The 18236-nt window shown below is 40.7% G+C and overlaps 1 protein-coding gene across 1 annotated transcript; it reads left to right on the plus strand.

Moving 5' to 3' along the window:
* Nucleotides 1-1202: 1202 nt before the first annotated feature.
* pdzd7a (PDZ domain containing 7a) lies at nt 1203-17252 on the plus strand. Its single transcript, XM_078273289.1, has 15 exons — nt 1203-1432; nt 2161-2298; nt 2400-2574; nt 3039-3215; nt 3749-3896; nt 5219-5279; nt 6070-6594; nt 8160-8315; nt 8791-8963; nt 9961-10052; nt 10160-10251; nt 10424-10492; nt 12155-12826; nt 13185-13285; nt 16745-17252. The coding sequence occupies exons 1-15, from the start codon at nt 1240-1242 to the stop codon at nt 16919-16921; spliced, it is 2949 nt and encodes a 982-aa protein (XP_078129415.1). The 5' UTR covers nt 1203-1239; the 3' UTR covers nt 16922-17252.
* The last annotated feature ends 984 nt before the right edge of the window (nt 17253-18236 follow it).

The following is an 18236-nucleotide window of genomic DNA, read 5'->3' on the forward strand; positions in this document are numbered from 1 at the left end:
TGTAATATAAGTGCAATTAGTGTACTTAATTATAACTAGTCCAGCGCTAATGGCTGCACAGCTGCAGAGGCTTATGTAAAAGGCTTACAACTCAACAATGATTGTCACCTGGAGAACGACTGAGGTGGCACTAATACTCCGGAGGTGTCCGATGATGCGTCAGCGAGGCGGAGCAGTGAGCGTCTGTCCGAGCTCATCAGACACAACATGGACACACACAGCAGGTACGCTCTCCTGCTTTTCTATTCACTTTAGTTTTAACGCTCATGATGTTACAATTGTTTTACGGGCGTTTTGTACAACTCGTGGTTGAAGGGAATCAACAGGAAGAAGTTTAGATCCAAACAAGACGCGTTGAAGTTTACCGACATCGCTCGGAACAATGTCAACAATTAGTAGTAGCTTACAGAAGTTTTGTTAGTTAGTTATAGATGATAATTACCGACCAAAACGATGCCACTCGTTTATGTATGCGATCTCTTACTCGCTGTCCATGGTGCTGATTGATAGAAAATCACACGAAGTAGCCTAATAGTTCAACGTTACTTCTGTTGACACAATTTAAAAAGCGATATTCAATTTGATTTGTATTCTATTTAAGATCCCAGGCTATAGGTTATTACTGTATCATATAAATTAGTTTATTAGCCCATCTGGAACTTCTGAGCCCACATTACTCACCACAGCATATGTTCTTCACAACAGATATCCATTTAATTAAACATGACCCGAGGGGATCACCATGCACCGCTGACTTCTCTGCAGACAGGCCGACAGCCTCTCAGCTGAAGCAGGGGGAACAAGGTACCATGGGCTCTATGGAGATGGGTTCAGAGGCTGCAAAGGAAACTAGTGGATTATACCAACTTCTTTAACCTACAAAGAAAGGTCCACAGTTCAATCATGGATCACTACTTCTTGCCATCGCTTTTAAATTAATGTTGGTTTGTCAATTCAGTTGTGACATTTTCTATTTTGAATCTTGGATTTATTTATTAAGTTATTTATTTTTTGAAACTGGTTTTAATGAAGATCAGGGATGTTACCTACATTTTTGTAAGTTGCCTGCTCCAGTATTTCATCATCTACTTTGGACCAACAAGTGCAAAAAAGTTCCCTACAACATTTGTTCCCTACCTCCGTTCTCTAAATCCCAGGCTGCATCTCTTCCATCCTGACAGCAGACATCAGATATCCTCCTGTCTGGATGACTAAGGAAAGTATTGCCAGACATATAGCATGGCTCGCTCCTCTCATCCCTCTGGCTGGAGGGAGATGACAAATGGAGGGGGGAACCCCCACTTCAACCATGGAGGCCAAACCGGGGGTTCCCACAGCACCACGCACTACATGCTAAAGAAACAGCACCACTACAGACATAGGTCCTCCTCACCCATGGGCAGGGTCATTCTCATTAACTCACCTGTTGATGGTGAGTTCACAATCCTCTGTTACCATGGTAACACACACATTGCCACTGGCTGCAGAGGCACACTCAGGACTGTTATTCAGTCAGTCTTAAGTCCAATATTAGATTAGAGTTTAGAGCAAGCCAATGTATTATTAATAATGCAATATACTGTAGATACTAGAGAGGAAATAATTAGTCAATAAATTGTTTTGTCAATCAAATTGCTCATCTCATTTTTTAAAGCAGGAATAAAAATTCAGAGATGTGTAAATATTTTCTTGTTTTCTTATTCTTCTATGATGGTAAACTCAAAATCTTTGAGTTTTGTGATCAGACCAAACAAGCAATTTGAGTACTTCACTTCTGGCTCTGGGAACTTGCGCTGAACATTCTTCACTATTTTCTGACATTTTATTGACGAAACAATTCATCAATGATTTAAGAAAATAACTGACAGATTAATCAATAATGGAAATGATCATTAGTTTCAGCCTTAGTAGATACTACACAGGTACACATGAATATCTCAGTGACTCATGGTTGAAAAATGTCACACTATTTGGAGGAACAATGAATAAATGTTTCTAGGTTTGTCAAGAAGCTTTTAAAAATGTATAGGTGCAAAAATATTGATCTTTCAGTTCTCTTTACCCCAAAGTAATTGAGTATCAAGAATTTCTGCAAATTATTTGTTTTTCATTCAATTTTGAAATGTCTTTCTTTGTCTGTCTTTCTTTTTTGTTTTGCAGGAGGGGATGACAGTGAAGACATTCACACAGTGACAGTAGAAAAGAGTCCAGATGGGCGTCTGGGTTTCAGTGTCCGCGGGGGTTCTGAACATGGACTCGGCATATTTGTCAGCAAGGTGGAGGACGACAGCTCTGCAGGTTAGGAGGCAAGCTTATTTTTCAGTGTGGGGCATGTGTTCTTCTGTTTCCCTGTGACATTTACTGTAGTGTATCATGCTGAGTTCCACCTGTGTCTGCAGCGCAGGCTGGGCTGGCTATGGGCGATAAGCTGGTGGAGGTGAACGGGGTCAGCCTGGAGAGCATCACCATAAGCAGCGCTGTGAAGGTCCTGACGGGCAACAACAGGCTGAGGATGGTGGTGAGAAGGGTGGGCAAGATCCCCGGCATCCGCTACTCCAAGGAGAAGACCACATGGTGAGGCCCAACAGCTCAGAGGTGCTGCTCAGTACAGGTTCTGCCAATGTGAATACGGCTGCAAAAAAAAAGGATATTTTGCATCTAATCTACAATTAAATATGTACTCTACATAGTTAATTAAACAACTTTACCAAACAGTAACTGTATATTATGACTGTACTTTGCTTATTATTATGTAAAGTACAGACTACCACCTTGTTGTTATTGCCACTGACCTTTGCATGGCCCTTGTTTTGTGAAGTCTTTTCACTTGACTGTAGCTCACACTGGTAATCTTTCTTTTGGGATATACTGTATCTTGGTTTCATGTGGCAGCAGTGGATGGATTACCGCTCTGACCTTTATGGCTGTTTGATTAACCGATACTGACAGGCCTGAGTGCAGAGGAGAAAGAGAAAGCAGTGTATGTGAATGTTTTCATGCGTGTATATATGTCATCTTTTACATGTGTGTGTGTGTAGGGTGGATCTGATTCACCGGCGGATGGTGGTGGAGGAGAGCGGTCGCACACCGTCAGAGGCCAGTTCAGACAGCGCTCTCCGCAGGATCGTACATCTCTTCACCACATCAGATGACTACTGTCTGGGCTTCAACATCAGAGGAGGCAAAGAGTTCGGACTGGGAATTTATGTTTCTAAGTATGAACCAAGCGTGGTTTGAAGCACATTCGGCTCATGGTTGTTTTTACACCTGAAGAGGCCATCAGCATCAGATAAACAAAATGGTTCAGGGTGGTGCAGTGTGTGCACGCAGTGGAGCCCAGCTTCAACCCCCCTGTTGTTTAATTAATTAAATATCTATTCATAATTTCATCTGCAGTTTTTGTTTTCTTCTTCCTGTTTTTTGCATTAAATCAAAGCAACCAGGCTTTAATTGGAAGGTTGTGGCAAATTAATTGTGTTGACACAAGTGGTTAAGAAACTGTCTTGATGAGCTTGATGAGTAATGAATGTGGATAAGACACATACATCTAGTAAATGCAAAATATTCAATATACTTATATCACAATTAAATATAGAATAGAAAATGAAATAAGTTTTTATTGATATAAGAAGTCAATTATAAGTAAGTGCCTTTACCCACTGCTCAGATTTAATAGATGTCTATATCTCATGTATGTATGTATGTGTGTGTGTATGTGTTTGCATGCCTTTATATATTTTCCCTTCAGGCTGGACCCAGGTGGGCTTGCAGAAGAGCATGGCATCAAAATGGGCGATCAAATCCTTGCAGCCAACGGGATCAGCTTTGATGACATCACCCATAGTAATGCAGTCGAGGTCCTAAAGAGCCACACCCATGTCATGTTGACCATCAGGGTGAGCCGACAATTTTACAGATAAACTTGAGGTCAAATTACAGTAAGTTTGGTCAAATTAATAAACCTATACCAATCAATAGTTTTTATATTGCTAATGGATCAAGTTATTATGTGCAATATGAAACAGGGTTGTTTGTAATGACGAGCTGACAGAGAATTATCACCCAACTTTGCAGTTCCCCTCAGCTCTACGGCATTTTTTTAGCCTCTTTAACCTAAATGTTTTAGTTTTACCCGCAACGTCAGTGTTTTGGTTCACTCTCACCGCTCTCATCATCCATTTTTCAGCTAAAAACTCTAAAAATCCACTGTACACTACCTGCTCAGCAGATAACTACAGTTAGCTACTATCTGGTAAACACAGTGGAGCATTTAGCAGCTAAAATGTGAAATAGGAGTTGGTGGAGAACAAAACAGAGCTAAAAGGAGATTTTAGATATGTGCCCCCCCTTGGTCCTTTACACATCTCTAGTGCAGTGTCTTGTGGCAGTGTTAATCATTTGCTCAGGTTTAAACATAATTGATTGGGGGCTTTAAGTGATGTGATACAGTAATAATTGTTACAGCGTGTTAAGCAACAGTTCTTCTCTGGAGGGATGAATGAGCCTGCACAGCAGAGCAGGCCGCTGGCTTACAGCCACTGAGTTCCCTCATGTGTGTCTGTGTAAGCATGCATGTGTGCAAGGCTGCGCCACATAACCTGTGTAATTTTTAGATAAAGGAATTGTGCATATGTTTGTGTGTATGAATGGGCACGTGTGTTTTGCAGTGAGTTTGAGCACTCTTTTAGCTCACTAACATTACTGCATGCTCATTTTACTCCTCTGATCTCAGGTTCCACGTGTGAAAAACAGCCAGGGACAACGTTCATTATTCAAAGGCGGTCAGGGATCAGGTTATAATCAACAGAAAGCTGAATTTTATGTCTTCCTTCTGTCCTGTATTAGCTCCATTTGTGTGTCACACATAGTAGAGCCAGTGTTAATGGAAAAGTTTGTGGAAAATTGTAGATGTAACCTTGCTACATCTGCGTGTCTTCTATTTGACCTTAAGCAATGTATTGGTGGGACAGTCTCTTAAAATAGACTTGGGAGGCTATCGGGAACTAATTGCTAATGCAAAATGGCTCCTTTCTTTAAAAACATTGCCTAGAGCAGTGGTGTCCAACCTTAAACTCATGCTTAAAGCTTGAGTTGTTTAGGAAACAGAGAGATTCTACTTAATATAAGTGCGTATAAGGTGTAGACACGTGCAATTTGTAGTTTTGTTGTTTATGTTCTCACTGAATATTAATGTTATCATGTTTGTGCTCTTCAACAGGAAGCTGGGAGATACCCTGCATACAAGGAAATGGTGGCTGAATACGGCTGGCTCGACAAACGTATGTTGACTATCCCAAAATATGATTTTACAAGATGGAGTGTTAAAGATGAGTGTAAAGACATGATGACTTGAGTAGTAGTGCGAAAGAATCACCTGCATTAAACTCAATATTACAGAACAAAATAATGAAGATGTGACCTTGTGATTAGGAGTTTTAAAAGCCGTTTGCAAAGCCACATGTTTGATTCTACTTGGAAATCTAATAAAAAAAGTGGAACAGTGGCCACATGTATCCTGCTTATTCTAAAATCCTGTCATTTAATTTCTTCAGAGGACTCAAATTCCTTGTTTTTTAGTTTGATATGAGTACTTCTGAACACAGCCAGGGATTAATTCAGTGTACTCAAAGGCAGCTCAGTCGTTTGGAACAGAGCATGACCTGACATCTGTGTCAAGATGCAGAGTCATTTTGGAGTTTCATTAAAAAAAGAAAGACACAGAATAACTCTGGGTTCATGTTCTGTCTCTCAAATGTTTAGAGGATTAACAGGACATGAGGGCAGACAGACTTTAATCCAAACAAAGCAGACTATGTAAAATAAGGAAATTGATCTTCCTGTGCAAATCCTATTCACTGTGTTACCTAGCAGTTGTGTGTGTGTGTGTGTGTGTGTGTGTGTGTGTGTGTGTGTGTGTGTGTGTGTGTGTGTGTGTGTGCTTGTGTGTGTGTGTGTGTTGTGCTCAGATATAACAATTGGACAGTTTCATAAGGTATTGCACTTGCACAATAATATTAAAACACACACCAATCCCCATACTTCATTCTAATTATGGATTGTCATTGACAGTGGCCAATGGAGGCCTGGCATCATCCTCCCAGGGTTCAGACTCCAACTCCTCTGCCTCCTCGTTGTCCTCCAGCACCCCTGTCAGCTCCCTCAGTGGTCTCTCCCAGGTCCTTTTCCCTCCTGTCTTTGGCTCTGGGATGGTAGACGTCGCCATCGCCACAGAGGACCGCTCCCAACGTCAAAGCAGCGCCGAACGAACTGCTGACACCGCCATACAGACCGACCCCCACCCTCCATACTACTTGGATCACACCTCCACTAATGGGTTGTACCCGGACAGGGTGGTCGCCACAGAAACCAGCCGGACTGTAGGTGCCACAGTGCTGCTGAAGGATACATTCATACGTGGGAAAGGGGAAGGGCCAAGGGAGATGGTAGGAGCTGGGGAAGGAGGGCGGGGACGTACGAGTACGTCATCTGGGGACCAGGAAGTAGTGAAACCCTCACCTAAGACGGCAGCGCTGATGGCCCTGAGCAGACCACGGAAGCCAATCAGACGTTCTCAGAGCCACATCATTGTGTCAGGTGAGACCTACAGGCTCACTGGGATTGTCAGGATTGTAAGGTTGCTTTATAGACTTTAAGGTCATATTAATTAAAAAAGTTTTTTTTGTATTAGAGGTTGACTGATAAGTTGGCTCGGCTAGTATATCAGCCGATCTAAGCTTATTGCAGATATATCAGTATTGTTGTATATGTCGGCTGTAAAGGAACAAACATTTGCAGTACAAAACTGGCAACATATGTTTGAGGTAGGCAAGTCCAGTATCAGTCAGGCTGTACTCTGTGATCTGGCTGGGCAATATATAACGATATTATATCGACATCGATATATGACACAAGTGTTGTCTTTTCCTGGTTTTAAAGGCTACATTACAGTAAAGTGATGTACTTTTCTGAACATACCAGACTTACTAGCTGTTTTATTTTTTGCCTTTACCCACTTAGTCATTTATTGGTGATTATTTTTCAAAACTCTCATTGTGTTAGTATTTTGTGAATGCACCAACTGTTGACCCTACAATATTGCCGCAACATCGACATTGATGTTTTTGGTCAAAAATATTGGGATATTTGATTTTTTCCATATCGCCCAGCTCTACTCTGTATCGTGGTTGTTGATTATAGTGGTAGTATCCGCCATCTCAGTTGAGGAATCAGCCACAGCACGATGAGTATTGCAGCCAAAATCAGGTTAAATTCTTCAGCTGATTTATATGGCAGTACCTGCATTCCCTGTGTAATGACGTCCACTCTCAAATCATCCAGAGATGTTTCTGCAGGCCATCCGTCAGTTTAATGACCCCTCATCTTTCTATCACTCCAGGAAGTAAACAAGAACATCCAGGCTCCACATGGCTGATTTAAGCTCCAGACACAAATTGTCCAAGAGCACAAAGTTCAACGCAGACTCATGATTAATCACTGCCCCTTACTCTCACTTGTTGTACCTCTGTGAGAAATGAATAAGAACAAGCATATGGAGAAATATCTCATCCAAGCCTTGGTGGGGCTATTGAGTTATTAGCCTTTCATTCTCAATTTATCCAGCTCATTCATACCTCCAAGTCCTGGCGGGGGCTTGGGATGAAGCTCAGGGCTGATTGGACATTTGTTATGTAAGCTGGAGCACTTTGCTGTTGTGCCTTCAATAGATAGGGGTGTGTTCAGGTTGGTGTAGCTGCAATTCATCAGTATTACTGTGTTACTTTCCACAGTGGCAGATTTACTGCATTGAACAGCGGAGCTGACTGGAAGAGAAATGAACAGCCTGTACTCATAGCGGAGAGAGTGTGTATCACCCACTGTTATTGGCCAACAGCATAAAGTAGTACAAAGCCTAATGAATTATGTTTTTAACACCATACACAGATATGCAGAATGTCCTATTCTTGCTATGGGTCAACACCACGTATGGAAGATTTTCCTATGATTTAGTAGTTTAGGTAAATACTTGTTTGCATTTTTTTATATAATTTAGCAAGTGTTAAAATCTGTCATTTGGTTGGGAAAATGTATCTGTATTGACTACATATGCTGATTTAGAGGGACTTGAATGCTATTTTGTCTTCCTCTTTTTCTACCTTTAGAGGAAAGACAAAAGAAGCAGAGGCAACAGAAGGAAAAAAACTCTGGAGAGGGTAAAACCAGCCTTGAGCGATCTAAAACCTTTGTCAACCTGTTCTTTAAGAAAGACCGTAAAGAGAAGAGCCCATCCAAGTCATTGTCTCACAATGCAGACAAAGGTGAGGGCACGGTCACAAGGCATTATTTTTACTTTCCAGGCACATATTCTGCATCCCACACAGCAAAATATACCCTAAGGTTTTGACTGAATTGCCATTTTGTTTCACTTTAATTAATATATTTGAATCCCTGAATTAAATCAGAGAAATGGGCAGCAAGTCAGGTCTGGAACCAGGAAAAATACATAGCATCCTGTTTCAGATTATATTTTTGGCATTTGGGGGGTTACAGTTCATCACAGTAGCTATTCGCTCATTCCTTGGAGTTCTTAAGTTTACATCAGCTTTGGCCATTGGTGCTGAGATGGGGTGGGAACCGACAAACATCAGACATAGAAAGATTTTGGGACTTTTTGCATGGACATCTCTGGGTTTGTGAGGTGAAATCTTATTTTTTATGAGTGTAAGTGTCTCATGCCATCTGCAGATGCTTTTGTTTGCATCTTGTTTATTACAGTTTGCATTAATTCCTTAGATAAGGAGCGGGGCCGTCCCTTCCAGCTCTTCACCTCCCCAAGGGAAACCCGTGCTGGGGTTAAAGATAGCAGCCCGCTGCCCCGACCAGAGACCCTGATGCATGTGGAGGACATGGCAAAGAAACTGCTCAGCCATGATGAGGTGGCTGCTGTGATGAGACACTGTCGGCGGGTGAGTTTCACACCTCAGTGGAACTCTTGACGTTTTTTTTCCTCCCACTGAATGAAAACCAGCCATATTACTTGCAGGCTTAAGTGTGCAATATTGTTCCCTGTGTTGCTCAGTGTGTCACTTAGTCAAAGATGTGTCTGGCAGCAGCTGTGACAAAGGATGGATTTGGCCTGTCATTTATGATTAGGCTCAAATACCAGCCATCATTTGATCCCCTTGTGTCTCTTGGGCCCATCTCACACTTAGTGGCCAATTTCAGGGGATCAGCTTCTTTGCCAACACTGCAGAAGATACCAAGTCTACTCAGAGCACAGTATGACTCACAATACAGTAATTAAACACCAAAGACTGAAAACAGCAGAGTGCAGTGGTGTTCTTGGAAAAGTGAATATTTAATGTACATGCAACATGTCAGAAGACAACCCAACTCCCAATCATGAAAATGAAACAACTTCAGTTAAAGGGCTACTCCAGCAATTCAGTATTGCACTTCCATTAAGTTGGGGGACTCACAAGAGACAAGATAAAACAATTTAAAAAATGGTAGAACTTGATGTAGCAGAGCCAGAGATATCCTGACTTTTAGTCTCACAGTGGATCATACATTTCCCAAAATGCACCTTTATAGTGTCCATCATTAGATACTCCCTTCCTCCTCACTTCTTTCAAACCTCACACCTTCAGTTTGCAACTCAGACTTACTGTTAAAGACTCGACAAGACAACTCTAATGACATTATTAAGACATCATCAGGGTTATTTTTTCAAACTTTGGAAAACTCCTACCAGAGACACAGAGGACATTATACGGCTGTTTTCACAAGCTTAGTAGTGGTCTTTGTGACGAGTAAACTGAATTTCATGTGTAAAATTGGTGGAGTGCCCTTTAAAAAATCAGAAAACAACCTGATAGAAATCTGTCTATATACACCACCACACTAGTTGGCTCTTGTTATTCTTCTCTTCTAATTTGTGTACCTATCTAATCTTTCTCTCAGTTTTTGTCCGACAATGTAATTGAGGATTTAGTGCGTCCCCTTTTGGCCATCTTGGACAGGCCAGAGAAACTGCTACTTCTCAGAGAAATAAGGTGAGATACATATATGTAAGTATATGAACAGTATAATACTGTTTTTCTGTATACATACTGTGTAACTATGTGTTAATATGTATGTAACTGACTCATTTCCCTTGCAGGATGCTGATACCTACTACGGAGCTGGGTCGGTTTGACAGCATGGTCATGCCCTTTGAGCTGGAGGCGTACGATATTCTCAAGAGTCGCTCTGGTAAGCAGAGGAATGGACTTAACATCACTTTCCTGATTATAACATACATTCATAATTTCCTGTTTGCATGAAAGAAACAAAAGAAATATAGAAGTAACAAAAAACAGGTACACAGACCAAAGGAATTAATGGAAAATAAATGATATATCTTTAGTTGTTTATTTCTTCTTAGTGCGTTCTCCAGCTCTGCGCTCCCCTCGCAGTGGAACCCCTCGACGTCACCTCATCACCCCAATCCCAGGTACATTCGCTGTATCTCTTCCTTCCTCTCACTCTTTCTCTTTCTACACAGCACCTTTTTCTTCTGACTTCCTCTCTGTCTGATTGATGTCCTTTCTCTGATCCCAGAGCAACACGAGAGTCACAAGGGGCTTAACTCTCACCTTTTATCTCTTTGCCCTCCCACTCTTACTTTTCCTCCCTTACCTGACTCATCTCATATCTGTAGCGTCAAACTGAAACACCTGCAGGCACATACCATATCCTGTCCCTGGCATTCCACACACACACACACACACACACACACACACACACACACACACACACACACACACACACACACACACACACACACACAAACACACACATACACATACCCACCTCCTGACCTCATAAAAAACACACTTACACACACACATTGCCATGCACAAAATATCTCAGGTTTCCTGTGCCTGCACTGAAGCAGAGGCTTGTGTTACATCTCTGTGGCCAACAGAAAAGACTGAGACGAGCCTGGTTGGCCACTGTGACACTTCAACAATACAGAGATGATTTTATCCTTTTTCTCATCCAATAGTCATTTGAGACACAATCAATAGAGACTAACTTTAGACTGACTGCAGCCATCTTATTTTCTAAAATCACAGGTTCGTGGTCATAAGGTCAACATTTGGTGCTCTGCCTCACAAATAAATTGTTTTGCAAATAAATGATAAATATAAGATGACAGCACCATTTCAAAGAGCTTTCAGACAGTGATGTTATCATTTGTTCCAACAGTTTCCCCTATATTACAGTAAAATTGTTCTTTCATGCTGCTGTTATCCCTTAGAATGTAGGCTTATTATCATTATTTAATTTCAATTTCTATTTGCAAATATTAAAATGAAATCAAATCCATATTTTGTCATTCAGGCAGTGTAATGTAAAATCGTCACCCACTGTTTGCCTTTCAAAGGACACCCTTAAGATCCTTGCATGAACAAGCTTGTCGGGATGTTTTCGTGGCATCAGTATTCCAAGTAATGTTATGTAACCCTTATAGGTTACAATGTTGTTTACTTTTTATAGTGGCTTGCCCAATTGAGGAAGTAAAATGTAATAACGTAGAAAATGTAGAAAAGTCTGATGCAGTGAGAATGCTAGAAGGTAGTACAGATTGAGCTTGTTTTATCCTCAGGATTTAAAGGGGGACTCCTTTTACAACGTTACAGGTCTTGGGTAGTACTAACGTTACTGCACATGTGAAAAAAACTTGTATAAAGCCTTTGGTGGCTCCAGAGGAAGCTGCGCAAATTCAGCGTCGGCTGAGACTGAAGACTACATGTTTGAAAATGAAAAAGCTTGAGGCTAGCGGCCCGAGGCTACATTAGTTGCTACTAGCATAACCAAAGATCCTAACCATCTCTGGCATAACGCACCTGAATATCTGACCCAAACTGTGGGTGATGTAAGCACTAGGTTTTGAACATGGTTTTGAAAAGGAAGAAGAATGTGTGTTTTTAAACCTTCCATTGTAAGTTAAATGCTAAATCAGTGGAGTAATCTTTTAACTCATGCTGAGCAGCTGATTTTACTCTGAATAATCTTCACATCACTGTGTTTGTATGATGACATTCTACAGAAGTTCTGAAAGAAACATCTACTTTTCAGGGCTGAACTTACTGTTTTTATGTTTGTCCAGACTACAGGGGTGGGTTCCACCTCCAGCCGGTCCAGGACACACTGCGGGAGCATCAGTTGATTGAGAAGTTGGAGAGATTACGTTTGTCCAGCCAACAGTCAGGCCATCTGCCTCCATCCCGTGCCTTCACCCCTCTGCTGGATGTACCTCTGGACAACTATGCCTCTTCTACTGTGCGATCCCACTCCCTGAGCCCCTCACCCACCCACAGCTTCCTTCTCACAGAACCATCACATAGCACCCAACGTGGGCGCCAAACCCATCACTCCCCAAACAGAAAAGAGAACAGGGCCTCGCGGTATGACGATGTCTCCTTGTTGTCAGTGTCTGACCGAGGAGATGTGGCTCCTGAACGAGGGAGGTCACCTGTGAGGAATGGCCATGGGAGAGCAAGGAGGGAGGTGAGTCCTGACAGCATGGATGACAGAATGAGCAGGCAGGAGGGCTACACAGAGGTCAGCGTACAGGTTCCTTCACAGCTGCAAGGGAGAACCCCTCTGGCTGATGTGTTTGAGCCTGAGAGAGACAAGAGTCCATCCACAGGCAGAGAGAGCAGTCAGCCGCTAAATGGACATTCACAAAATGGTCATGGTGTAAAAAGAAGAGCAACTTTGCCACCTGAGGAGTATGAAATTAACACTTTGACCATCTCTAAGGCCAAGCAGTCATTGGGTGAGTTCAACAAAGAAATCCATATAGTTTTCACTTTGATTTAAGTTTAATTGATTTGAATTGATTGATTGATTTAATTGTTATTATTCTTAATCTGTGAACAAGTTTGATCAATATGCCTGCAACTGCCAAATTACTTTTATAAAACTGTCCATTTCAAAGTATTCATCCTCCCATATCCATTACATCACCAGTAGAGGTCAGGGTATCACTTACTGTACTACTAAACTGAGGAGTTGAATGCTTTAATGATAACTGAAAAAACCAAAGAGTGTATATACACTATTAGACTAGTTAGAACACAATACTGTCAAGTAATCCCTTGGTTTATTAATTTATTATTTTCCTGTATTTACAGGTATTAGTATCTCTGGTGGTATAGAGTCTAGAGTCCAGCCCATGATAAAGATTGAGAAAATCTTCCCAGGAGGAGCTGCATCCACGAATGAGGCTCTGAAGGTGAGCCATAACGGCAGAGAGAGAGGAAGAAACACCTCAATATATCACAAAAATGGGTGTCAATTGAAAGGCAAAGGGCTGAAAAAATGAAAAATAATTACGAGTCTTAGCCTTGACCAAAGGTGGTTAACACGTTACAACATAATTACATCTTTTCACCATAAATGATGACAATGTACTTTAGTTTCCCCATAACACCCTGAACCTGGTTGGAGTGTATTGTAAGTACCTGTCAGACCTCTGTCCTGTGGTTATGAGTTGTTGCTATAAGTAAGCACGTCTATGACGGAGAAGTTGATGGTGTGCAATGAGGAGTGGAGACGAGAAGAGTGGAGAGCCATCTCAAGTAGCCCATCGCCTCTATTATTTATGAAGTACACAGGTGCTGGTCTGCTAATGTATTGGTATTGCCTGCACAGTAACTTAACAGTTGTCTGTGATCTTTGCATGATTCACTTAAACACACATGATACACACACTCATTCACTGCAGTTTACCACAAGCTAATTCTAGACCAGAGTCAAAGATACAGCAGTCACACAACACTTGCATTAAGATACTTGAAAAGAAGCGAAACAGCTAGCTATAAATACCCATGTCTAATGCCTGATTAGAGTGTCAAACATAGGGGGGAACCAGTGTCTGCTCTTTTTTCATATTCAAAAAACTTTCCTGTAGTCACACATATGCCTGCGCTCATAATCACACAATACACAGACACATGCAGTGCACCCAATCTTGGAAAAAGAAAAACATAAAGAAAGAGAAGAAAAAAAACTGAGAGAAAGCAAAACACCAGTAACAGAGCAACAAAGTGACAGGAATGGCAAAGATGGAGAATAAAGCAGGATATTGGGGTTTGTGAAAACCAGAACCTGGCAAAGAGGGACAGATTGGAACAAGACTTAGCCACGCGATCGGATCTGTGAGGCTGTACTTAGACACAGTGGTACTTTGAGATAAATGCTAACTTCATCACCACAGGTATTACAATTAGTCCTGAGGGCAACATGCATGTCTGTGTGGAAATTCATGGCTTTTTATCCAATAGTTGTTGAGACATTTCACTAAAAACCATAAATGTCAATCTCATGGTGAAACCTAGAGGAAAAGTCAGGAAATCACCAAAGTCAGTATGATTACTAAATGACCAAGACAAATTTCATGGTAATCCATTAGGTAAATGTTTAGACATTACACAGGATAAGTAAAAAGTTTGACCTGCCGGTGACACAAGAGAAAAAGTCTGAGGATGATCAAAGTTAGGAGGATTCATCCTCTGGGAACCATGAATAAATATCATGGGAATCCATTCAATAGTTGTAGAGATATTTTAGTCTGGACCAAAGTTGTGGATGACTGACAAACCAATATACTACTGCTAGCAAAATCAGAGTAGTTGTTGCTTAGTAGACACATATATGTATATATATATATATATATATATATATATATATATATATATATATATATATATATATATATATATATATGACTACTTTCCAGCACCCTACTGCTATCTGTTGTCTTCACGTCCCACCTCACAACTAGGCATGTCAACTCACCAATATCAGCTCCCTGGCTCAGTGCTATCACCCCCTACTCTGCAGACGGAAGTGAAACCAGGGCAGCTCTGTGTTAACATGCATCCTGTCTCCTTAGACCCACATGATATTGTCCAATCAGTGAAGAATGTTGTTTTGTGTGTGTATCTGTGTGGCCGTGTGCACACATTCTTTCCTGTTCATTAGACTCTCCCACCTGTCTTTTGTCAGTGGAAATCTGGACGTTAGTGTGTCATTTCTGCATTTAACTGGCTGTGTAAGAGGACGTAGTAAATATTGCAACATGTGACAACTGAATGGACCTGCCTTTTGTGGAAAGAGTTGGTTTACCCACAATATATTTAACAGAAAAAAAATCTTTTTCTTTGTTTTTATTGGAACTTGCATTTAGCAAACATTTCAGGGACAGATATCTCAAAACCTGAGCAAATGTTTGGCTAGATACCATTAGAAGTAAATGAGATAATTTGGATTTTGGTATATTTATTAATAATTTTAGCATCTATAATGAGATGTACCACTATTGTTTGTGCATATAAATATACAGTATGTCTACTTATCTATATAAATAATAAATTACTTTCTATTTTAGCTTACTTATTTTACTAAATGTATCTTACTTTTATTGTATAATTACTTATTATATACTTACATGTATTATTCTACTGATTTTATTGTTATGTGGTTGTAATTTCTGAGCAATCTCTGGCACAAGAATTTCTTTCGGGATTAATAAAGTTCTATTTTATGTTACTATAGAGATTTCTCTTATAAATAAATAAAATAGTGAGCCAATACTTCTCCTCTCCTTAGCTAAATAATGTAGTTGAGTTTATTTGTAATAGCCTGGTTAACCACATTATGAACTATTCACTGATCCTTCCATGCAAGCTGTAGTAATTTTGACAGTCCGTGTTATTTTTGGATTATGACGTCCATTGGCTAGAAAAGAGGAAACCTCATAAATGCGCTCCATAAATGGCCGTAAAGAGGATGGGGCAGATTAGGTTTCGATCTATTTAATTCAAATAAATTACTTTTCAAAAATGAAAAAAAACACTTTTAATCTCCTCTTTGGTTAAATGGATCTAAATCTTTTGATACTGGAAGGCTATACGGATATTGGTGAACATCAGACTGTCTGATGAGCTTTAAGAAAACCTGTCTGGACAAACACAGGGCAGCACATGTCGAACCTACTCCGATACAAATATGTTTGACCCATAATAGATCAAATGCAGAAATGCAGAAAGAAGAGAAAACAAATCTATTTGTGTCTAATCACTGGAAAGGAAAAGGGAAAAAGACAATACAACAATAGCCATCGGCCTTGCGTGTTTCTGTGCTATGTTTTGCTAACCTTTACTGAGGTTGAGCACATGAGGCAGGTGCATCCTCGTCAAACGTTGATGACATCAGAGGAAGTTTCTCTCCTCAGGCCTCCAAAGTTTTGCCACTCTCTACTCGCATCCTGCAGGAAACGGCGAGAAAATGGTCCCTTGTGTGTGTGTGTGTGTGTGTGTGTGTGTGTGTGGTTGTCTCAGTGTATGTTCTTTTTTTTTGACAACCTTGTGCTGAAGTGGAAACTTTATATGTGCACTAGTGACGGCCTTCAGTGTGAATATATTAAACTAACGGGAGAGCCCCAATTCTCTCTGGCATAAATCAGGTTCCCGCCAAGGGACACAATCACTGCAGATTTATGGAAACTGTCCATAAGGGACGGATTGCTACAGAAAAAAAGAGGTACAGAGGGGGAGGAAAACATACAAAGATGTATGTAATCATGAAATATGAATACTAATCTTATTAAATATAAGATATTTATAATCTTATTCTTTGTTTACACAGAGTTTTGCATGTTAAACCTTTTACCCTGTGTTTGTATTTGTAGGCAGGGTATGAGCTGTTGGCCGTGGACGGCGAGAGTCTGCAGGGAGTGTCTCATCAGCACGCGGTGGATGTTATTCGCCGAGTGTTCAGCAACAAGGCCAAAGAACCGATGGTTTTTGTGGTCAAGGTTACCAAGGTCCCTAACACCCCTACAAGCCCCAGGAGACCAGCAGACTAACCTTTCGTCGTACTGCACTTTGGGCATGAAGGACACCAAAACCCGCAACTCCAGTGGGAGGGAATAAACTACAGGATTCACTCCTGAAGAGGAGATATGGGGCAGGTAGATCTCCGGTCATAGCGGAGAGAAATGGATGCACAGAAGCATTTGTCCTATGAGAGAAAGAGTTATGATATTTCAAAGAGAATGCATGTTGAAGCAGGTTTTTAAGACTGATGAAGTAGGTTATTTATCAGGATAAAGATTTGTTATAGATCCCTTTTGCTACGATGAAATTAAGTTTGTTGTTACAACTTTTATAACATTCTTAGTGTTTTTAGCAAACATTTTACTAAGCGCATACATTGCACATTAACTGGACAAAAAATAATATGTCTTTTGTGATAAGATCACATGGTTCATGAACTCCTCCTTGGTTGAAATTGTGCCACTGTTTGACACGTGGCATCCTTGCCGTGACCTCTGAGCACTGTCTGATTGTGGAGCCAGTGGTCTGCACTTTTTTCAGTTGGAGCATCTCCGTCCTGCAGCCCCACAGGCCTGCCAGAGGGAGATTACCCAAACCTGAGTTATGAGATTTATAGATTTATACCCAGATTAAACCCCTGTATTATGTCAAAACTGATAGTTTGGGTTTAGTGGATGTCTGGGGGGATTATTACAAATTGCTGCTCAGTATTTTTGTGCTGCATTTTTCTGGCAGAAGTGCTTGTGCTCTGGAGCAATCCGCCACTTTAGAGGCTTAATTACACCACGCTGTGGACTGAGCTTATGCAGACATGTGGAGGAGTTGGAAAAACATGTCAATGAGAAATGCAGGACATGAAGGCCAGTGTCAGAGTTTAAATCAAAGTAGGCTAGAGGAGATATGGGCAGCAAAATAACTGGAATATAGTGTGCATAGTGCCTTACTTCTTCTGCAGATGGCCAGTGGGGGAAAACATTGATAAATATTACACAAATAAGTGCTAGAAAAGCTCAAGGGGAAATGTTTCAATTCAGACATGCTATTAAATTTAAAGATGAAATTGAGCGTGGTATGCCTTTGAGTTATTATAAAGTGCTTCAGGTATTTGACTTAAATTCAATAAATGCTCATTCAGTATACTTTACTCACACTTGATGTCTTTTAGGTAAAAGAGCACATCAATCAACAGTAATTTTAAGGTGTGACAACTTGTTCTTTAATTAAAAACACAGTCATTTGTACAAGAAATGTACACAAAAATATACATGGACAACTACATTATGAATTACTGAAGACACAACGTAAGTAAACATAAAAACAAAATGCACACAAAAAGTTGAGAAA

Source organism: Sander vitreus, chromosome 17 (assembly GCF_031162955.1).
Source record: "Sander vitreus isolate 19-12246 chromosome 17, sanVit1, whole genome shotgun sequence".
Taxonomy (NCBI): domain Eukaryota; kingdom Metazoa; phylum Chordata; class Actinopteri; order Perciformes; family Percidae; genus Sander; species Sander vitreus.